Source organism: Alligator mississippiensis, chromosome 1 (genome assembly GCF_030867095.1).
Source record: "Alligator mississippiensis isolate rAllMis1 chromosome 1, rAllMis1, whole genome shotgun sequence".
NCBI lineage: Eukaryota > Metazoa > Chordata > Crocodylia > Alligatoridae > Alligator > Alligator mississippiensis.
Window position 1 is genome coordinate 35,967,013 of NC_081824.1, and position 24,522 is coordinate 35,991,534.

The 24,522-nt window shown below is 44.3% G+C and overlaps 1 protein-coding gene across 2 annotated transcripts in view; it reads right to left on the minus strand.

Annotated features, from left to right (window-relative positions):
- The window catches only part of DCDC2C (doublecortin domain containing 2C), a 110,847-nt gene that overhangs the window by 41,203 nt on the left and 45,122 nt on the right, over window positions 1–24,522 (minus strand). For both annotated transcript variants that reach the window (XM_059729860.1, XM_059729855.1), the window contains exons 4-6: window positions 20,410–20,541; window positions 16,563–16,700; window positions 6,136–6,187 (exon numbers count right to left, since the gene is read on the minus strand). In XM_059729860.1, the coding sequence (XP_059585843.1) occupies window positions 6,136–6,187; window positions 16,563–16,700; window positions 20,410–20,541 (322 nt within the window). The remainder of the gene's footprint in view (window positions 1–6,135; window positions 6,188–16,562; window positions 16,701–20,409; window positions 20,542–24,522) is intronic.

A 24,522-nucleotide genomic window follows, 5' to 3' on the forward strand; every position in this document is an offset into this window, starting at 1 on the left:
ATGAACTTCCACACGAAGAGAGATTGAAAAGATTAGGGCTGTTAGGTTTAGAGAAGAGGGGAAATTATTGGGAAAATTAAATTGTGCAAAGAAGGTATATAGTGAGTACTGCTCTCTCTTAAATAAACCTAATAAGATTAGAACTTGATAAAGTAAGTACTTTTTTATACAACATATGCTCTAGTGGTAGAGACACAAGCGTCAGTGAAGTCAAGAGCATAACAAAAATTAAAGATGGTGACTTATTTATGTATAGTTGATGTGGATAATAAGAATATCCATAGTTACATTAGATAGGACACAACATTTATAACGCAATTTATAAAATTGATATATCCAGCATGCCGTGTAAACATTAACCAATAGGTGTTAGGAAAAATAGCCCTTTATACTGGTATTAAGTATTAGTAGGCTTTATATCATTATTATTGTTGATTGAATTTCTTGCATTTTCATCTGAGGCATCTGGCACTGGCCCCCATCAGAAATGGTGTTTCAGATGAGATGTGCCACTATGAAAATCTTCAAGGGCATATTTACTTGTGCTCCGGGGTGGGGAAGAGAAAAGGGGCATTTTAATTAGAGCAGATCCTGCAGTGTCTCATATATTCAACATCCTGCACTTCAAAATGGCAGTGGAGGAGCTTTAACTAAAGCTTGTTTGACAAGCTTTAGTTAAAGTGCCCCTGCTGCCATTTTGAAAGCTAGAAACACTGCATATACATGACACCAAGGCTGCTGGAGCACTGGAGCAGACTTGATTAATCAAGCTTGCCCAACGCGTTCTAATTAGATTAATCAAGTTTGCTCCGACACATTCTAATTTCCTCCCTAGTAAATGCAAATAGATATTGTAAGTGTTCAAATGAGCTCCCTTTTCCATAAACCTGAGGATGTCTTTGAAGGACTGGATGACAGCAGGGAACACCGATGCCACTGACTCGGGAACTAGCTCACAGGTCCTATGCAAGAAATCTAAGGGATTAAGATGTTGCTGTCCCCTTGGCCTGCAAAGCTCTCAATGAGGTAAAAAAACACTGTGCCAAACATAATGAGGCACGACTACAAGTCTATTTAAAATCGTAACATGTCACGTTTGATTTGCATCAATTCAAGTTTGAGTTGAAACTAAGAGCTCAGTGGGTGCAGCTACACACAATATTAAGGCAGCTAAATAAACTCCGGCACGGTTCGTACCATAGTTTAGCACTTCCAAGTACAGTGTCTTCACATGCACTAGGACCACAGCACAGTGAGTCGGAGCGACACAGCCACAGCTGGCAAAGGGTTCAGGGGGTCAGTCTGCCAGCCCGGGGCTGCTCCACCCAGTTCAGCATGCTGCAAAGAGGCTAGCTGGGACACAAGGGTGGGGCTAGCCAGCAGGCAGTGCCCACACTGTTGCACCCTCATGCCCCAGCCAGCCTGGTCCCCATCTACACAAGCATTGTGAAAACTAAAGTAGTCCGCCACAGAATAGTATTTGTATCTAGCGCTATTAGCCTTCGGTGGAGTTAGTTTACTCTGACCTAATAGTACCACTTGTGTAGATGGTAACATTTTATTGCACAGATAATTAGCCAACTGCACAGTAAACATCTTGTATAGACATGCCCAGTGAGAAACATCCAGTTAATTTTGTTGCATCCGATTTATTCCCATTTTTACACTGCACTGGAAAAAAATATACTCTTCACTCGTAATTCCTCAGTTTTTAGGATAACATTATCCAGGAAAACCTTGTCCAATTAATTTTTTAAAAACTTGAGGAAAAAAGCTTTCTTAGCCTCAGACCAAACCTAATAACTTCCACATTTGTAAGATATTTTAGTATTAGAAAACCTCAATATCAAGTTAAAACTCAATTGCAATTTTGACGCTGGAGCAGTTCTCAGCACTTCAAAATACTATTTACATCTTTTCATGTTTCACCACTGAAAATTGAATATAATTAAACAAATCACTTTCAGTAGAAAGGGCATTAAAAGAATATATCTTTCCTTCATTTTCATTTCCAAATTTAAAAGACCAAAATTTTGCAAATCAAATAGATCATCCCCAAAGTAAAGACAGCCCCCATGTACAAACAATACCCTGTACTGAGGGACTCAACCCCAAATCATCCACAATATGCTGTTTATTTCTTGAGTATGGTACTAAGGTATATCCCAACATAATTTCCAGAGCTCTTCTAGGGACAAGTCTGCAGCTGACACATCTCCTTCTGGGCTGGTCCAAACTTATAAGTAATAGACAGCAGTATAATGTAGAAAGCCAGAAGAAAGAATGGGACTAGGAATCTAGTGGTGACAGCAGAGCTTTCAAGCTAAGAATGGGAGTCAAATATATGGGTTTACAGCAGGGGTATCAAACTCAACCTGTCCTGCGTGCCAGATCAAACCACAGGGCTCCTCATGACCAAATCCAGACCTGCCAGAGACAAGGCAAGTGATAAAGTAAGCAGAACCTGTGGTCGCAATGGTGGCCGTATGGCAAATAGCACTGGCAGAGCCAGTGACAGAGGACGTGGTAAAGAGGCAGGCAGAAGGAGCAGTACTGTGTCAGCACAGCCTCCACTTGCCTTCCCTGCTGCCAGTGGCCATATCCAGCAAGGCGCTGTAGCCCCCAAATCTGCAGTAGGCCCCACCTCCAAATTCCCTGGCCCATCAGGAGCCATACATGTTTGAAGCCCCTGGTTTATAGTATAGCTGGTTAGCATGTATGGGCCATAATGCTGATCCTAACTACCAGTGTAGCAATAGACTTTGTTAATAATAATAAGCAAGATTTGAGTCAAAGTTGTTGTTTGGGTGAAAAAATAAACTACTATTAAAATTATATGCAGAAGTTGCATATGAGTAGCTTCATCAAACAAAACTAAAGGTTATTAGTAAAACTGCTTATTTCTATAGGTACTATTGGGGTTTTTTATATACATTATAAATGCTTGAGTGCCTACCAAACATTCTTCAGTTATTTAATGCTAAAATTATGGCTGTTCTTCGAAGCAAAGGATGAAATTGATGACATTTTACCTAGAGTCTGTTCAGAATAGATCCTCAAAATAGTTCTCAGGGTTTTAAGCAATTTAGAGACAGGATAGGTATCTCGACAAAATCTGTACTTAACTTTTCAAATATTATAAAGAACATATGTTCTTTTGAAACCTCCTATTAACATCTGTTACAGAAGGAAGCTACTAGTTTTGAGATATAATTGGCCAAGGAAAACTAAACAAAGATGGGAAGCGCTGAGACTGAATAACTATGACCCCACCATTTCTGTCAATTTTTTAAAGTACAAAAAAGTCACTTTAAAACACCTGACACCAGATCCATAATTTAAAACTTGGTGGACACTACACAGTATAATTTGCTGAACACTGTTTTGAGAATAAAGCCTTATATATTTCTGTTATGATTGTGGAAATTAACAAAGACTTACAGGGCGTCCTGGAAAGTCACCAGCCTGGTATTCTTCATAAGTAACATTTTTGCTAGGGTAGTGAAATGACTTGACCAAACAAGAAAAAGCAATAAATATTTCTGTTTTATGACAGTATTAATATAGCTTCAGTATATTTTCTATATTGCATGCTTAACCAATGCAACTATCATGTTTTCTTACTATACTGGGATTCCCAAGGGACCTGTTCTTGGTACAAATGTTATTAAATATATTTCTCCTTCAATTAGGTCAGTGGTTCCCAAAGTTTTGCCCTTGAAGGGCCACTTCAAAGAGATAGTTCTGGGTGGCAGGCTGCATCAAAAAGGCTTCCAAGCAATATTTGGCCCATGGGTTACACTTTAGAAGCCCCTAGTCCAGATAATGATATAAAATATTTGATGATAAACTGTATAGAAAGCAAAAAGATTATGTAAGAAATAATGGCAAGGACAGGTTATTGTCATTACTTTGTTCTGAAATTACTAAGATCTGAAATTACTTGGTTTAATTGTCACAAAGTAACAAACCACATTTTAATAGATCTGAATGCAAGTTGTACAAACAAGGAGGTCTAAATTATGATGCCCCTCATCCCATAGGGGTAAATCCGTGTTTATCAAAGCGCTCATAATCCCTGTTTATCAAAACATATAAACAAGAGTGACCATGTTTCATAATCTAGCCCAGAATTTCCCAACCTCAGGTCATGACCCAAATGAGGGTTGTGGGGGCAATCCCAGCGACGCCACACACAATGGACAAGCCATGCCGCATGCCAGGAGCTGCCGTGCCTCTGGGCCGCCCCCGCTGCACTCCGCTCCCAACAGCTGGTTGTGGCAAAAAAGGTTGGGAACCACTGATCTAGCCAATACATAAAATAAATCCCTGATATTATGCATTTAAAATCTTTTTTAAAAGCCTGACACTAAAGAAGGAAGCCAAGAATGAAAGGCTGGGACCAATAAGCAAAAAAGTAAAATGGAAAGTGACTCCGTAGACCAGTGATTATGGAACTCAGTTGGGAGGGAAGAGATCCAGGTTATACTCCCAAAGCTATATCTACCTGTGTTTAACAAATTACTATTTAATTTAAAATATATAAAGCATCCTGGAAATAGGAAAAGGAACTCAAGATTCTTCCCAGGGGACAGTATGGCTCACTGGACTACCAAGTCACACTGCTTTTTGCTTGTTCTCCTCCTTGCCCTATGACTCCTGAAATCTTGCAGGAGTACCCCTGAATGCAGGAGTATCCCTCATTCAGCCTATTGTATAACCGCTAATTAGGATGTCTATAAATGTGCTCGGGGTGGGGAGTGTTTATTTAGAGCAGTTCCTGCGGGGGCTGCTCTAATTAAAATGCCACAGAGTCATATGTATTAAGTCTCTGTACATTTTAAAATAGCCATGGGATACTTTAACTAAAGCTCATTTGATGAGCTTTAGTTAAAGCACCCCAGTGGCCATTTTTAAATCCACAGGGGCATATTCACAGGACAGTGTGGTGACAATAGAGCTTTCTAATTAGAATGCAGAGCAGACTCAATTAATCAAGCATGCTCTGATGTTTTCCAATTAGAACACATCAGAGCACATGTATAAGTACCTTAAAATACTCTCCTGGAAAGTGGGACACGTAGATTTGAATCCATTCAGGTTGAGGGGTCTGATAATCCAGATTCTCACTTCTAGGGCAAGTGCTCTAACCAGTAGGCAATATTGCAAAGTAGGTGGGCAGCAACACTATCAGCTGCATTCCTGAACTGGAGTCAATGCTCTTAGTGCAAGACGGGAATGCTCAGAACACACACTAATGGATCAGGTCCTTTCAGTGATTTGGTGAGTCCTGAGCACTAATCTGGACTGCAGTGGTCCCTTGGGTTAAGTTTGGTGCCCAGGTAATCAAAATGGATCACTTCAGATTTTTGCAGCCCAAAATGAAGGCTCTCCCCTGCCTTAGGTACCTTCTACATCTTGTGTTTTGTGGAGCAGAGCTAAACTGAAGCGCTTTTCAGGTCTTTTAGTAGGGGCATTTTTACACATGCAGCATACCACAGCATCCGGCGCTTTGACAAGTGCCTGGCACTGCATCGCTTGCAATTGTATAAGCAGCAAAATGCACGTAAGCAAACAGAAATGGCAGCGGTCCACTTCTGAACTAAAACGCATAGAAGGTGTTTTAGTTCAAAAGTGCACCACCACCATTTTCTCCACACTGACTCACATTTTGCGGCTTATACAACTACAAGCAATGCAGCACCGTGCATATCAGCTCACATGTGGAGCAGACTCAATTAAGTGCGCTGGATCTCTGATGCGTCCAGGCATGAAAATGTATGTGTATAAATATCCTGGAGTCTAAATTCCACCTACTCCCATTTAGACACCTACATCAGCAAACCAAATCTGCCCCTTAAATGACTATTTTCTTAAACTTAATTAAAAGGATCAACAAAACAATACATTTAGTAAGAAATGAATGATTGTTTTTCATATTTGTCTATATTTATCTACTTGATATTAACACCATCCAGATCAAAATATAAATTATTAGAGAAGTCTTATAGATGAACACTATTATTTTTATCAAATTGTGACTGTTATAATATTTCATATTCTTAAAATATTGATAATACAAGAGAATAATAAAATGTGCTGTGAATTATTGAATTCATTTCATTTTTAACTTACTCTTGATTTTTTCTTCCTGGGTTTTCTTGAAGACTGGGAACCACCATATAAGCTAAAATACAAAGTAAAATTATCCTCATGTGAATATTTGTCAATTTTAAACTAAAAAGTATTATTAGCTATTATTTATTAATATTTGTATTATTACTCATGACAGCCTTAGATGCTGAAGTCCTACTTTCATTCATTGAAAAAGTGTAGCTTGTACATTATTAGATTAATAATAAATTTTAATATACTTTGTAATGCGCTCTACTGGAATATTTTCTGTGCTTACCACTAGCTCTCTGCTGGGTGGAATGTCAAATTTCCTTTTTCTGCCCAGGGGAAGGGAGCAGTGAGACACCGGTCCTCTTTCTCGGATCTCTCAAGTACATTTTAACAAACTACTTCCTGTCCTTGCAGTGGCAGGACACTAACAGTGCCCACTACCTTGTCTGTGGCAAATTAGTGTTTGGATGTTTTTAGCATTGTGCCTGGTATTTGGGCAGAGGCGGGGGTTGCGCAGTTTTAAGAATTTACATAGACATGATTCTGCCTTGATCAGGGACTTGGACTCGATGACCACTTAAGGGCCCTTCCAGCCTCCTTTTCTTTGATTCTATAATTTAATATTTTGATTATGTTTCCCCTTAGAAGAGGACATACAAAGAACATGAAGCTGTTTATTAATAGGGGGGAAAAAAGCTTTGTTTAAGCCCTAGCCTAGAAGCAGATGTGTAAGTGTTGATTCTTACTTGCACCCATAGACAAGAATCCCATCTCATCTCAACTCATCAGCAAGCTAGACCAGGTCTCAGCATGTGATAGCCATGTTATTATGATAGTCTTGTTATTTTTTGCATAGAAGGTAGTGTATTTTAATCTTCATTGTCAATCTTGAGTTCACAGGCCCTGGCAGACGTTATACCTAAGATGTGATTAACCTGTTAAAAGTATATTAAACAGTAACCCAGCCATATGTTCAGGAGAGTAATGGCACAACAGAACAAGAAACCAGCCACAAAAAATGTTCTATCAAATATGTGGAATATTTTTGTGGCTGGTTTCCATCAAGCCTTAAACTGAATGCGTAGCAGGGTCCCAGCCATGCAACCTGATGCTAGCTAGCTGATGGGGCTTGGTTGACAGTTCCCATCCCCATGTCAGCAGACTGACAGTCCTATGGTACAGCCCTGCATAGGGTTGCACTCCACTGTTTTCTGGGTGCTGAGTTGAGGGAAGCTCATAAGCTTGGCTTCCTGAGACTCAGCAAGTGGACTGCCTTGCCCTGAAGTTCCCAGAGAGCTGTGGAACGAAGCACTTGATATCCAAGCCACAAGGACTCTGGAATAGGGAGAGAATCCCAGATCCCAGGGCCCCAGTGCACCAGGACCTTATAAAACTGCATGTGAAGGTGGGCTGTATATGAGGTTTTCTAACATCCTGGCCCATGGGGCTCTGAGACTGGCCTCAGTGCAGTCCCAGAGCGGGAAACAATAATCAGCTGATCGTTGGTATCAGCCCCAGGAACTTACTGGAAGGCCTGAGACCAGTATTCAGATGATTATTGGTTCCAGCCCTGGGACCCCACTGGAGTCTCTGGCTCCCATGAGGTCCCTGGCCTGAGACTGACAGTCAGCTAACTGTCAGTCCCAGCTCTAGCACCACGCTGGCTTGTGCTAGGCTGCAGGCAGACAGCTTGCCAGCGCAGGCATGATGATCCCAGGCTCCTCCTGCACCGTCAAGTAGTAATAGCTCAATTGAGATCTGATTCCCAATCCCAATATCATGCAGCCTGCTATACGTGTGGCATGGCAGGAAACACAATTGTTGGGATTGGGGATTAGATCCATCATGACATAAAAAGAATGTGTCACAGGAGCCATATATCAAAAACTGCAATGTGGCCTACAACTGTGAAGGCAATGCAGTCAAGGCTCATTATCAGGGATCCTGGCTTTCCCTGATTAAAAAAATAAAAAATTCTCTGATAAAAAATTGCAAATCCTCTGATAAAAAATCCAAAATCCATGATAAAAATCAAAGCCTCCCCCTCACCCCCCCCAGGCTCCCCACCCCACTAGTGACCCTCACTCACCTCCATAGCCTCCCCAGTCCTGTTAGTGCCCCTTACTCCCCCCACAACAGCCCCCCACCCACAGGCACAGACACACAAACACACAGACATACACACACACCCTAGAAGGTAGGTATGTGTGGGGGGGGACAGAGGAAAGGAAGGGGCTGGGGGGGCAGATTGAGAATGAGGGAGGAGTGCATCTCTGTGCCTGCTGTGGGGGGAGGGGGGGGCAAGGGCAGCGGTGTCCCTCTGTGGACCACACACCCACCGCCCAGTCGGGGAGGGGGAAACTCGTATGTAGCAGCCACCATCACACCACCGCCACTTTGGGGGAAGCTGGATGGGGGCTGAGGGAGCAAGGATGTGTTGGGGGAAGACATGGAGTGCCTGCTGGCCCGTGGGAACTCCTGGTGGAACTTTCCCCAACAACTTCCCCTCCCTTAGCCTGGGTGGGCGGGGAGGGGGGGAAACAGAGTGGAACTGGGGCACAGCAGCAGAGGGGCAAGGGGCACTGCCAGCCCCATGCAACACACCGCAGTGTCCCCCTGCCCCACACCTCGACTCACTCTGTGCCAGCTCCCAGGAGCAGGGCCACTGGAGCGAAGGCAGCAGTGCCCCTCTGCAGGCCTCATACATACTGCCCAGCCAGAGGGGTGGGTGCATGCACACAGCAGCCACCACCACCACCACTGCACTGCCGCTACTGCACCTCGTGCCACTTGCTCACGGTCAGCAGTGGGAAAGTCGCACAGAACGTGGTGATGTGGTGGTGGCCACTGAGTGTGAGCCTCCGCCGCCCCATTTGGGCGAGCATGTACAGCTCGCTGAGGGGCGCTGCTGCCCTCACCCCCCTGGCCTCGCTCTGGGTAAGCAACGTGGGGCACAGCAGCGGCACTGCAGTGGTGCTGGCATGCAGTGGCCACCACTGCCACAACGCTGCCGCTGCCACCGCACTGCTGATAGCAGCTTCCCCCATACTGCACCTCTGCTCATGTGGCGGCAGCCGCCAGCACCAATACACCACCACCACTGCGCCCCGCACCACTTGCCCCAAGCAGAGGTGAAGGCAACAGTGGCCCTTTGCAGGTCTCATATGCCTGCTTGCCCGGGGGGCCTCATACGTGGTAGCCGCCACCACACCACTGTGTCCCGCGTCCCATGCAGCTTTCTCACCATCGGCCGCAAGGAAGCGACGCAAGGTGCAGCGGAGGTGGTGCAGTAGTGGCGGCGGCTGCCGCATGTGAGCTCCCCCTCCCCCCCTGGCCAGGCAGCACGTGTGTGGCCTGAATAGAGGCATTGCTGCCCTCGCCCCCCTGGTCCTGCTCCTGGGAGTGGGCATAGAATGAGCTGAGGTGGGGAGCTGGCAGTGCCCCTCTGACGCTGCACACCCTGGGCATGCTCTGCTCCCCCCGCCCCCCTCACCTGCCCTGACTGAGGGAGGGGAAAGTGTTGGGGAAGGCCCCATCAGGAGTGCCTGCCAGCTGGCAGGCAACTCCATGTCTTCCCCCCACCCATCCTCACTCCCTCAGCCCCCAGCCAACTTCCCCCCCAGCCCTGCCTCTCAACCTCCAGGCCCCACTTACCTCCAAGAATGAAGTCTGATCCTCCTCCTGAGGCAGCCTCCAGTAAGTGATTGCATTGGGCCCCGCTCTTTCACCCTTTCCCTCCGCATCCAGGCAGGGCTGGGGCTTCCCACCCCTTTTGCAAACAGCTCTTGCATGCTGGAACTCAGCCAGCCTGCAGAGCTCTTTGCAAAATGGGGAAATCCACAGGTTTCCCTGCTAAAAAGGAAAATCTGCATTTTCTCCAATTAAACTGGGAAATCCATGGTTTTCTTCATTTGTCTGTGGGAAACGGAAAACCCGGATCCCTGCTCAATATATACAGACAACACTGCAAGATTTCTTCCATATATTAGTCCCTAGATTATATCATATCATTCATGTTTTGAGCACAAGTCCCTACAGAAACCAACAGGAAGAAATTCTATCAAAATCTGAAAACACAATATGCCCAAATGTGCTTCAAACATTGACTGGAAGAATCAGCTGCAAGGACAAAAGGGTTCAATTCCCAAAGCTCAAACACAATCCAGTCACTGTGACTGGATGTCTTTGGAAGTAAACAGCGGCCAGTAGGAACTGGAATGATTTCATCAGCTCACTTATACCCAAGTCCCTAAAAAGATCTTCAAATGGGGTAACAACTTCAAAGAATAAGCAAGACCACCAAGAGTGATTTGATTTAGCTTCTCCGACAATACAGAACCTGCCCTATACTCCTTAAGTGTACTTCAGTTACTTGCATAAAGCATAAGGGCGGACATCAAATAGAATTCCCTTGTTTATTTTATTGTTCACCGCTGCTTCTTTTTTTTTTTGCATCATCATATATTATGTTGTTTTAATTTTGTGTAAACTGGTAGAATAGATCACCTCATTGTATGCTTTTAGTAAAATAATAAATAATATACAATTATATTATATATAATGTTTTTGTTAATTTTACCGTATTAGCAAAAGTCGTATTTAAACAGTGCACACACCCACTACCAACCTGGCCCAGATCTGCCCAGATTATGTATAGGTGAAAGGCTAAAAGAGAGTACAGCAGTTCTTATGCTGCAGCTCCCATGTATGCATGAGCCTGCAGTGATACAAGTAAACTAAATCGCTGCAACTTTGTTCACTTTTACACGTGCTCCAACGCAATCTTACTAGAAAATGTCGGAGCCAACTCAATTCTGCTGGAGCATTCTAATCTGAAGGCTCGAATGTGCTGCAGCGTCTCATGTATTCAGCACCTCGTGTTTCAAAATGGCGGTGGGGCTGCTATAACTACAGCTCATCAAACAAGCTTTAGTTAAAGTGCTCTTGCCACCTTTTGAAATGTGGGACACTGAATACATGAGACGCTGAGGGCTTTTTAATTAGAGACGTTTTAAGGAACCACTGTAATTAAAATGCCCCCCTCCTCCCCCCATTCCAGAGCACGTGTATAGGCACCCTTTATGGAGGAAACAGGGTTAAGGTTGAGGAGGTTTAACTGCACATTCATTACTATAGGCTCATAAGCATATAACAATTACAGCTGCTAGGTTCCAAGCAGCAAGTCACTTTCCCTTTTTTAAAACTAACCCTACCTCTCTCAATCAGTTAACCAATTTGTTTTTCTCTCTCCTACCCACCTTGCCTCTCCCATTAGTATCACCACTTTCTCTCTCCTCCTGCCCTACCCTTCATATTCTAATCACTGCTTTCTACGTAGAAGCTGTGCTTTCAACACTACCTTCACAACATCTCATATAGTAAGATACGGCTTCTGAAAGCTTATGCATCACTGATTTAGTTAATCCATAAGGGGCAAATCTACTCTGTCTTCAATCTTAAATAGTTTTCCCAAATGTCATTAGTCAACATTCTGAAAACTGCATAAATATTCAGGAGTGTTTATCACACAAAACAATACCAAGTATAAGCAATCCTGCTTCAAAGAACTCAGACTCTCCAATTATTTTTGGACAAGGACTATATTTTTCCTAGGCATTCCTCGACTTTGGAATGGACTTTGACTGGGATGTGCCAGTGCTCCTGCTGGGACTTAAACCCAGAGTTCCCTGGCTAGAGGGTCTTGCTCCTCTGCTCAGGAACAAACCAATCACCATATTTGGGGTCAGGAAGGAATTTTACCCCATGATCAGATTGGTACGGACTGTGGAGATATTGCCTTCTTCTCAACAGGCAGTGTGGTGTTCTTCCTGGGAACTCTCTAGAATTTTTTAACAACCTTAGCAGCAGCAGGATGTTGGCCACTGTGATTCCCCTGCTTTTACCTGTGCCAACTTAGGGTGTAATATCTTGGGTTTCACGTAAGGGTTGACTGTGTACTTTTGATAAGAGGTTAAAAATAATGGATTTGTATGGGATGGTTTGATAGGGAAAATCCTGCCTCAGGCACGCAGTTCGACCAGATGACCTCTCAAGGTCCCTTCCAGCCCTACTTCTCTATAAATATATGATTCTTGGTCCCAGGTACTGATGCAGATCAGACAAAACAGAAGTCAAGTGTTATTTATAGGCTTAGTTTGGACCTTTAAAATTCAACCTGCTGGTCCTGGCAGAGGATCCTATAATCCCTATGCTCAGTCTGCCAGAATTCTTGTCCCAAGATCACATAATGACCATGTACAGACATTCAGTTTCTACCAGGAAAATCATTGTTCTCCTGGTAGAAACCAAAAGTGTATATATGTTCATGCCCTTTCTCCTGGACAAAAAATGGCACTTCTGGGAAAAATATGAGCCACCTCTAACCAAGGAGAAGTTGGTCCTGGGAAAGTTTCTTCTGGGAGAAGGACCATTTGTATTACTTCTCTTGGTTTAACTCCTCCTAGAAACCAGAAGAAATGGAGCTGGGGGAAAGGCCCCCATCTTCCTGACACCAAGGTCACACCAGTCTGAAGAAGGCATGGGGGAGCAGCTGCTCCTGCCCCTACCACAGATCAGGAGGGGAGAGGAGAGAAGTTGTCAGCTACTCCCTGCTGACTTCTCACACTTTAGGGGAACTGCAGGACTGCTTCCTCTCTTCCTCTCCTCAGCACCTGGGCACCAAGAGTCCAGCAGAGGCAGCAGTGCTGCAAGCTCCCTACCCACTTCTCACACTGATGTCCCCAGAGTAAGAAGCCACCTAGGGATTTTGCTACACTACTCCCTTGCCCTCCCAGATTGATCCAGGAAATAAGTGGAATAGCTGCCACCACCTCCACCTCTTCCCCAAACCAAGCAGTCTTTATTTTCGGGAAGAAGTAGAGGGCTTTGCCAAAACCATTGCCTTCCCTTTGACAACTGCACTGCCCAACTGAATGATGGAGGCAGCGATTTAAAAGGTGGCAGGGCCAGAAATTGTTCATGACCTGCATCTTTCAATCCATGGTGCCCAAATATGAAAGCAAGGATGTCAGCTGTCCCAGTAAAGTCCAGAAAATGTCCTACCCTGTGAAATGCAAGAAACAGGCTCTTCATTAGATAAAACTAAAAGGACCACCCGTCTTGCATTTTCTTTAATCTGGACTATCTGTTCCTTTAAAGAAACTGGTCTCCCAGAATTCAATGCAAGGACCTAAGCATGAGATTTCATACTTTTTCATCCACTACAAGAATCTACCTTCATCTTTTTATCTCACACTAGTAAGGTTTTTTTAAGGTTTGAGGTATTTTTTAAATTTTAATTAGCTCATTTCACAAGGTTTTGTTCCTGTTCAGAAACTACTGCCATTCTGGAACAGACCGATCCAGGCATGTGAGGACAGCACAGGGCCCCATCCCATCCAGCCCACAGACTGACCCCACTCCATTCATAAGGCCCATGGGGCCAAAACATGAATAGTGCTGTGCTAGAGCATATAACAACAGGATTTAAAACAGACCCCAATCTGTGTGCCTCCTTTGCTGAGATATAGAAAGGATCATCCCTTTTCAAAGTATTACTCCCTGGTTTTAAGTCTCCTCAAAGTCTGATGCACAGTTTGAGATAGCAATCCTGCAATCTAATTAAATAAAACTCCCAACTCCCACCTTTCTTAGTTCTTTTAATCACTTGGAACAGAGATCTATCCAGGGAAGAACAGTGCCTTGCCAAATTAAACTCATGTTTTTTAGAATGGTTGCCTTCTTGAATGGATTGATACTACTGATTTAGTAACATGGCTGGTTATTTTATCTTTGGGGGCTCATGTGGAGGGAGAGAAGATAAATCAGGTGGACATGCAAACTCAGCGAAGACTGCTGTTCAAAAAAGTCCAGATTACACATCAAGAGTGCACATCACAAATAGGATATTCATGCAACCAATTCCATCAAAGACTCATAATTATGATTATAAGAAACCATTCTTTATTAGCCAAAGAACAAAGAATAACTACTAAATATATGTATTCAGGATACACGTCCAGTCAATAATGCTGGCTGAGTGTGTGGCAGAACTCCAGGTGGTCACCTGATGGAGCTCAATGCACTCTAATAAAATAAAGTTGCTGACCTTCAAGAATGGGCATCTGAGCTAAATCAGAGCAAATGGAAATGCATTCAGTGATGCACTCTGACAAGTGTTATTTGAAAATGAGCTGCCCTCAGCTTTAACCCCATAAGCTGAGAAGAGATAAAGGGATTTTTGCCTTGTCAGTATATAGCAGCAAAAAGCTCATTTGACCCATTTCTTATGATAAGCAGCCTCACTTTGGGAAGATTAGGTTGAAGAATGAAAACTAGTAAAGAAATAAATGAGTTCAGGTAAGAATACCCTCAGCATCAGATCCAAGAACACTTAAGGAACTCTCTAAAGTATTGGGCCAGTATGAGAAAGAGTAAGGGAATCAAACATATGGCTCATGGGCAGGATCTGGCCCATGGAACCATTCCATCCAGCTCATCAAGCTACCACTGGGCGAGAGTCTAAGGGTGCAACCAGCAGCAAGCAGTGGCCTGCCACAGAATCTGGGGCCCAGGTGCACATGGCCACCAGCAGCAGGGTGGAGCAAACAAGGGCCATGCCCATATAGCCTCTGCATACTATGCTGTCATTTGCACTGCCTCCACCATGGCAAGCAGCCACCTGGCTCATGGCCATTTACCCCACTGCTACCACAGCAGCCACTGCTGCCACCTCACCACTGCCCCAGGCTAGATCCATCCCACAAGAAGCCCCACATTCCAGATCTGGCCCAGTACACAAAGTGAGTTTAGCGCCCCTGAGATAGAGTATTTAAGACTCTCCATTTAAAGTATGTGGAACTTAAGTGGCTATCTTAGATTTTTGAATTCTATTCCCAGAGGTGAGTTTCAAAGATTCAGGGGACAGAAGCACTTTGTGAATCTCATCCTGAGTCCTTTATTGGATCTAGCCCCTGGTCCTACCCAACTTCAAGAGTTCCAAGATGAACTGCAAGCAAATCTAGGTGAGTTTTAGTGAATTAAATCTTCAGACCAGACTTGACTGTGATATTAAATCCACAAAATGAATAAGAAGCAATAGATATCATCCTATCAGAAGGCACATTAAGCCATGTGCTCCATCAATTAACCAGTGCAAAATAATGTTTTAGAATTGTGTGTGAAGTATAAAAACAAAAATGAAATTATCAGCACAGGAGAGGGAAAAAGCAAAAGGCTGAATGTGCTGATTGTAACATTTTCTCTAAATAAGCTAAACAGCCTGAACTAACCATACTGTTCTACAATAAGACACAAAATGATGGATGCTTTTCTTTTCTTGGCAAAATGACAATTTTTAAAAGTTCACAGAAAAATAGCTACAGTAAAGGTCTCTAGAAAATCCATAAGTATTGTCTAATACTTCAAACTATATTTTCAATATACCAATCAGTTCAAAGCAGTCAACCACATAGAGATACTTCATAGAAACTGCATAACTCAGCACTTCCAGAAAAACAAGAAAACCAAATCAAAAATGGGTACTCAGTACCTTCTTTTTAACTGACGTCTGCTATAGCTTGAAAAAGGCTCATAGAAATCCCAAGGGAAAAACTAATTTAATAATTACATCAACAATATTATACGTTACATTTTTTTAAAAAAATAAAAGCTCCTGAATTGTTCCAGCAATATAATCCTGGAACAGAAATGCACAGAAATGGAAATTCCATCTTAGCTATGAATGGCATTAAGATAACTGTATTTAAAATTAATCATAGAATATAAAAGCAAAACAAAATGTTTGAATATTGTATTAAGGCTGTGATTTAAAATAGAGAAATAGATTGAAAAAATGTAGATATATCTTCAGCACAACAACATGAATTATGAATGGTTCTTTTTTAAATCATCTCATCTGCTAACTCTTTGGCCAATATTTGTTTCAGAAATTTATGACGACGTGCACACATATGAAAATGGCAGATGTTCTGATGGTGAAGCTGCATCAAGCTACTTATGGAAAAATATACCACAGCATCACAGAGAGGGTATACACCATGCCTTTTCTATTTAAGCACTGATAGTGGCAAAAGACCTTAAAAGGGTCAGGCCTTCAAGTGCGCACAAGGGTTAAAAAAAAATCACTAAAATGGACAGAAACTTGAATACTATTGAAATAACAGTTAAACTGAGAAATATAAGGCAATGCACCGAATCCAAAAAAATCAAAACACTGTCAGTTGTAAGGAAAGAAACTATGAGATCAGTGATGCTGAGTGCTCTAACCTTAACCCAGCAAAGCCCATAGGCTCAAGGTTACTCATGTGATTAAAATTAAGCATATATTTATGGTCTTTGCTAGGTAGTGGTCAGAGTGCTTAGAATCCTGCAATATCAAGCCCTTCCAGATAAAAATGGATTTAGAGAGAGCTTACCGCCGAACCTCTGGAGGAACTCTAGGAGAACACCAATATGGCAGATGTTTAAACTTTTCTTTGCCTCCTGCAACATAATAATGATTATCTTCTAGCTTATCTGAGCCATGCACAGCATGACCATCCAGGGTGTATAACCTGTAAGTAAAAGAAATAAATATAAATATTGTGAGGTTGCAATTAATAGAGTTTAATACAGGGGCAGGCAATTATTTCGAGCATATATAGAGCCGCTTACCAAGTTTTGGCAAGCCGTTGAGGACCACAAGGGTAACCCCACTCCTTGACAGGTGCCCCACCCCTGGTCATCTTGGGACAGGAAGTCCCACTCATAGTCCCTGACCTTTGCCGCTGGAAGTCCCTCCCTTTGCCCCACCCCAGAAGTACTCCTTTAAGTAAGGGTTTGCCATCTTGGAATCAGAAAAATACCAAATGATATTCTAAAAGTCACACATTTACTACAACATTCATTAATTTGATCTCAAAAAATATTTTTGCCCTGATTTACATACACTTGTGTAGTGTACATAGAGGTGATAATATAATAGCTTAAAATGAAGTCTTACTATAGTATATTGTGGAGGGGTGTGGGTATCTGGGGTGTGGGAGAGGGTGTGGGTGTGGATATGTGGTGTGGGTCCATATGGGGTGAGCATGTGTGTAGGGGAATGGTGGCTGGGGAGGGTTGTGGCATGTGTGGAGAGGGAGGATTTGCCCACGGTCCCCTGCAGTAGGCAGAGCCCCCCACAGCATTCCTGCCAGCCCAAGCTCCATGCTCCTGCTGCTCCTGGCCCTGGGGAACCGGTGTGACCCTGTGGCTCTGCTCACAGTCTCTTCCCCACATCTGCCACCACTGCCCTTCTGCCGCTTCCCCATTCCCCCCACAACAGCTTGCCATTCCAGCACCATGTTCCAGCTGCACAGCCGAGACTGCAGGACACAGCAGGAGTTGGACAGACCCGGCCAGCATTGCACGGACCCAGCCAAAAATCGCAGGGGCCGGGCTGGCTTCTGCTGTGTTCTGCAGCCTAGCACTGCAGCTGGGAGCCACATGGTGCCAGAGTGACTAGCAGGGGGTGTGGAGAGGTGCAGTGGCAGCCTCAGGCAAATGGCTGCAACAGGCAAGGGGTGAGTGGGAGCAAGCAGGTGAATGGGAAAGAGCGGGCATGTGGAGCACAGCAACAGCTGGATGGGAGCACAGGGCCAGTACCAGTGAGGCCCAAAGTGGAGTGGCAGAAGTGCAGGGAGGGGGTCAGCAGGGCTCTGTGGAGACAAGCTGGGTTGTGCCAGCAGGGAGAGGGGGAGCCAGCCCGGCTCCAAAGTTCCTGCCAGCCTAGCCCCATGCTCCTGCTGCTCTGCTCTGGGCCTTGCCAGGGCTGGCCCTGGCACACCAGTGCGGGCTCCATGCTCTCGTCCAGCTGTCGCTGTGCTCCACATGCCCACTTGCTATGCCTTCCCCCACCTGCTGCCGCTTTCACCGCTTTCCTGCCCGTGGCTACCGCTGCTCTTCACTCCCCTGCCAGCCACTCTGGCACCATGTGGTTCCTGGCTGCAGCACTGAGACCACAGCAGCTGGCTCGGCCTGGCCCTGAGGACTGAGGCAATTGCCTGCAGTCCTCTCCTGCTCTCCTCCCCCAAACTTATCTGAAAGTCCCTCTGGCACAGGGAGGCAGGAACAGCCCCACAGTCCCAGGCCAGAATCCTCTGCTCAGCATGGGGATGCTGGCTTGGGGTAGGGCCAGGCAGGCCTTGCTTCTGCAGCCGCCTGGTCCTTCTGGTGGCTTCCCCTGGGTCCTACTGCCACTGACTCCTGTCATCTTTCACAGGCAGCCACGGGCAGATAAATATTAATTTTCTAAACTTTTTAGGGGCCCCGCAGGCTAGATAGAATGGCGTGGTGGGCCAGATCCAGCCACAGGCCACATTTATCCCACCTCTGGTTTAATGTAATAATGAAACATTCAGTGCAAGTGTAGTGCAGATTTCAGGATTCTTTTTAATGTTCCACACAGCTATGTTCAAGAGAACAGAAGAATTATCGCACATAGTTTACATATTTAGTTAAAATACTAAAACTGGAGGATAAATCAACTTTCCTTGACTTAACCTCCACAGATTATAAAGCCCTGGGCAGCAAATTGTTATTAAACAAAAAAGAACAGCCATAGATATAGATCAAGAACTACAGCAACAATAGAAACTATTTTCTGTTATAAACAAATAAAAAGGAATGGATTCTCAACTGAAGCAAATGGGTGCCACTAAATAGAGCTATGTACAGTTACTACAGAGCTGACAAATTTCCTGAAAACTTATGTTGTGGCTGAAGATGTTCTTACTTCATCACAGAATAATAATTAATTTTCTTATAAAAGCTGTGGTAAATCTCATTAACCAGTTTGGGCATAAAAGGGGGAACAAAACTACCTCTTCTTACTTTGACTAACCCTATTTTCATTCACATATTTCAATACAACAGCAACAGAACATAGAGAGCCAGGTAGAGAGAGAAAACTGCTGAAAAGCTGCCCTCTATTTTAAAGGAAGAGGTCCAAAGTCTATCACAACAGTGTGACAGTTTATCTAAAACCACTGGACACAACTGCTGCAGTAGTATAAACAAATCAGACATTTCCACATACAGATAGGTAGAGACAGTCATCTAACTCTTAAGACCACACATTTGTCTACGTGTTTGTCCATGGAACATAGACATTAAAAAAAATCTAATGCTGAAAACTCAAGCTTAGGACAGAATTAGTCCTTTGTGAAAAGTAGTATATTCTCAGAAATGCTTAAAAAAAACAGTTCTAAGTTGCAGTTAGATGCATATAATATACCATGGTGGGTATGGACAGCAGAAAATTTATCTAATTCTGAATAAGCATGGTTCCTAACAGACATAAGCAAATGGAAAAGAGAAAATATATCAGTTGTATTTTGTTTGTAACTGTTACAAATAATTTCCGTCTTAAGCTAAAACTTCACATGCTCAGAAACATCCGAATGAGACATTTTCCTAGGAAGTCAAAGGGCCTTGTTACATGGTAATTTGGGGTGGTTCCTGGAGCTCTTAACCCTTGGATTGTCAACACATTACCACCTGAACCTGTTATGCACTCGTTATGCAGCTCGAAGTTACACCACTCCGGAGCAGAATTATCTCTGATTCATGCTACTCAACTCCTATTACACATGCAGCCACATGTAGGCTACACCTTACCATGTAAACACCCTACCTGCTCCCCCCACCCCTACCCTGGGCCCTCCCAAGCACCCAAGACCTTGGCTCACTCCACCCCTTCCTGCAACCCCCCCATCCTCTTACCTTTCAGTCCTCCAGGTTCCTGCTGGCCTGAAGTGTGACTGCTCCAAACTCAAGCAAGCACTAACACCCATCAACATTTGTGCAGCTCACAGTGTAAGGTGTAACAAGGCCCTCTGAGAAAGATAGCCTGAGCCACTCAGTTAAACTATGTGTGGAGGCTATAATACACTTTCTGGGTGTAAATACTAAAAGGTTTTTATATTTTAAAGCTATTCCTTAAGAGTTCTGTTTGAAATGTACATATTGTCTCTGAACTATTAAATTAAGAGAAGGATAGAAGTTTGTACACAGAAAAGACATTTCTACAGAGTAGGCATAAAAGAAAATCAAGTCAGATTAATCTGAATGGAAACAAAGAGCTTTGAAGCCAAACTACCTGAATCAGGTATATACATATAGAACATCAACCCAACTTTAAAAGAACATAACAACTGGTACAGCATATGAACAGAGAGAACCCTAAACTGTCAGACTTAGGATTTTGAATAGCTTTATAAAATTACACACTGTATGTCCTACCTTTGAACACCTCCTGAACGAGGAAAAATTTTTTCATTCAATAGCGCAAGGACACTATCCCAGTTTCTCAAAGTGAATCTGGGTATGAGAAATTTTGCAGGTGGGACGAGAACTTCTCCATTTGTGAAAACACTGTCAAAGGAAAATATACATGTTTCTTTAGTAATGAAAGACATGAAAAGGGAAAGACAAAAATATATCAGTTTGGTAACATCATGTAATCAGAATCATTAGTGGCACTTACGCCACTTAGGTTTCAAGACCCCTTAAATGTTAGTCCATTTCATAAACACAAAAATTCAATAGTGAAATATTTCTATTTGGACAACCCAAGAAAAATAAAGTCTTGAAAATGCAATTACTTTCTCTCCATGCTGTCCAAATGTACCCTCAAAAATTCTACAGAAAATAACGTCCCAGACTTTAAAAGAGATTATAAAATCAATTGGTTAGTTTCACTGCTGTCCGTATTAGAAAATGTGTCCTACTCACCTTTTAAGAGTAACTGAATCACATTTTGGCTGACTCTCATTTTTAGAAGAAAATCATGCTGAATAATAAACCATAGGCAGCATGCAAGGCACGCTGGATGGCTCCACACATTGCATGCAGTACTTGCCCTAACTCGCATCCTGGAATGGCCACCTTGTGCCACACAGCCCTGCTGCATGCAGCACAGCCGCACAGGGCTGTGTTGCATAGCCCTGGAGCCCCAGAGCAGCTTCCCTGTACAAGGGCTGTGCTGCATGTGGTGGCCACTTCACCACTCCAGGATGCGAACACACACAGCGCCCACTCCAGATCTGGAATGGTAGGCCAGTCTGTGTGACCACAGGGCTGGATGAATTTGACACTCCTGTCTTCCATCATCAGTGGGGAGTAGAGACAACAGAAGCAACCCAAGCAGAGGCTGACTGGAGAGAATGTGCTCACTATTCCTTTTAGCTGTAATCGCTGCAGAGGACATAGGGTATTCTGTTGTAGATAGCAGGATTTCTCCTGAGAACCCTGCAGGCCGAAGTACATTGAAATAGCATAGGGAGAGCTCACCCTCTCAACCTTGGGAGATGACTGTGTGTGGCAAAGGACAGTTCAACCAAACCAGGGAGAGGAACGGGAGCTCTTCTCTACTTCAAAACAGCTAAGTTAAAAACATTAATTAAAAGAAAGTACTTCTATTTATATGATCTGTTATTCATTCTGATCTTAATTTTTCTATAGAATCTTATTTAGTTCTTTGAATTCTGTTTAACACATTTTATTACTTACTTATTAATTTTTTAAGCTGACACGCAGGTTATGAGTGTCAGTTTAAGATTTTATCACATTAAGCATAATATTAAGCTATGGAAAAGCACTGACCTATTATTTGTAGACATGTTTATATGACAGCACCAAACTACCCTACATACGTGATTCTGCCTGGAACCATTAGCACATCCAAAATACAAAACTGTGCATGGAAGAACCATGTTACAAAACATGTTGCAGATTCTGTTCAAGCATTGTTTTTTGTTGACTTCAATTAATACAAGTGCCCCAAAGCAGAAGTGACAGCCCTTCTGTGTGAAGTGCCAGATTCTATAGTTTTAAGATTTTAAGCATAGTTAATGTCTAAAGTATTCACTTAAGTGTATTTACTGCTACCACCTAAGAAAAGTGTTTAGGTTCACATGCTTCCATCCTCCTCTTGAAAACTACTCTATTCAGAACATTTTCATCCCAATAAAACCATGTTTCCTTTCCCCCTTTTATTCTTCAATTCCGTTGCTCTCTTCTTTCTTTCCTTTTAACTCAGCCAGTGCTCTAAATCCTAGTTCCACTTATCAAATCCTTGTGCTCTCTCTGTAATACTGCAGCCTCCTCTCTGTCCTCACAAATAATCTCATCATTCCATATAAAATATGGCTGCTAAAGTCACCCTGGTCCAATATGAAGATGTTTACCTACTCTCTGAAGACCTCTCCTTTAAAGATCCTTTACCTACTTGCAGAACTTTACCACGTTGCCCTACACTACCACTCATATTGTGATTCCCACAAGAGGTACAACAGACATCTATTTAATTCATTGTATGTACCAAAATGTACACAAAAACTGTTCAAATGTACTGTGCAGCACTGGGAAGGTAGTAATCTTATAACTATAATTATGGGCTCAGTCTTCTACCACAAGCTTTCCCCAGAACAAATGGAGAACAGATGCAGGTACAAGAAACAAGTTTCAGCTACTTTTACTATAACTGTTTACAGTAGCTCAGAGCCTGATCTAACTTCTACCAGAGACATTAGGTCTATAACTGACCTTGAATCAGAAGTGTAGATTTTTGGAGACAAACTCCTTACCCCAGGCCAGAGAAGAAGCCTGGCATAGGAGCCAGCTCTGCTAGCTTTTATATCAACAGTGTGTTTCTATGTGAACAATATTTTCCACTGAACTGTTGTGTCTTAAATCAGCCACTTTCTAGGGACAGAAGTTACACATAAACCAATTTAAGTGACAGAAATGGGTTTAAACCTGTAACAGAACAGAAGTTCAGTGAATATAAACCACTTTCAAAATGTTCAAAACCGGTTTAAAATAAACCTGGATGGATGTAGTATCAGACTTAACCGATTTATGTCAAACCAGTTTATGGAACTTCTGTCCCAGATCCCCTCCCGATTCGCACTCGGGAACCAGCAGCGGGAAGGAGAGGATCCAGGCACACGTGTGTCCCGCACGCATGCGTGCCCCCTTACTAACTTGCTGACCGGAGGCGGAGGTGGCAGCAGCAGCAGCAGCAGCAGCAGAGGAATCGGCAGCGGGGGCAGCAACAGCTGATCTCCCGAAGGTAAGTGGGGCAGAGGGACCAGGCACAGCTGAGCCGGATCCGGAGGGGAAGCCCCCTGGGTCCCATACAGCTGAGCTGGTAGGGAGCCGCGCTCCTGAGCCGCGCAGCGTGAACAGAGCGCGCAAACAGGCGCGCTCTGTGAGAGCGCGCCGTCGTTTGCGCAGGTGTTCGCACCAGCGGGCGGGCAGGAAGGGCCAGGAGAGAGACTCCTGTACAGGTAGGGCGTAGACACCACACAGATCTACAGACAGCAGCTTAGAATGGTGTCGACGAGAAGTGCTGCTAGGGCCTCTGCCCAGGGGGCCAAGCCTACCCAGGGCTGGTCTGAGGCCTCCACCCAGACCGAGCCCATGGGGGAGCTGATGTCCCCCTACCTCCTGGCCTGCAGGGGATCCCCAGCAGGGCCGGGGGGGGGGAAGAGATTGGGGGCCCCCACACCTGTCCGGCAGGAGCCCATCTTAGGGCTCTGGAGGCGCAGGTGAGGGAGCTCCAGGAGGAGGTTAGCAGGCTGAGGGGGATCAGGGAGGCGGAGGATGAAATTGACGGCTATTTCTTTTCCCTGCAGGACCAGGCACCTAAGGAAGAAGCATCCCGAGGAGTGCCCTCCACAGCAGAGTGGCAGACAGTCACATCCAGGACCGGAGCTGCTCGCAGCAAACAGATACCAGTTCCTCCAGTCCGACTGGAGAACAGGTATGAGGCCCTGGAGACCCTGCAGGAGATGGAAGGAAAGGAGGACACTCTTGGGCAGGAAGCAACACCACATTCTACACGCTCCAAACAGGTAAAAAGATCCAAGCAGACCCAGAGGAGGAGGCGACAAGTGCTCGTCATGGGCAACTCCATCCTGAGAGGTACGGAAGGGCCCATCTGTCGCCAGGACCCCTCAACACGAGAGGTATACTGCCTGCCCTGAGCAAAGATTCGGGATGTGACGGAGGTAATCCAGGCCAGGATCAAGCCCACCGATTACTACCCCATGGTCCTAGTCCATGTGGGTACTAATGATGAAGCCAGAAGAACCCCCGATCACCTGATGGCAGACTACAGTGCTCTGGGCGGCGTGCTGAGGGAGTTCAGTGCACAGGTGGTATTCTCTTCCATCCTACCAGTGAATGGACGCGGAAGACGGCATGAGAACTGCATCCGAGAGACCAACTGGCGGCTTCGGCAGAGGTGTCTTGAGGCAGGCTTCGGCTTCCTGGACAACGACCCGCACATCACGACGAGGGACATGCTCAGTTGGGATGGGCTTCACCTGTCCCCCAAAGGTAAGCGTG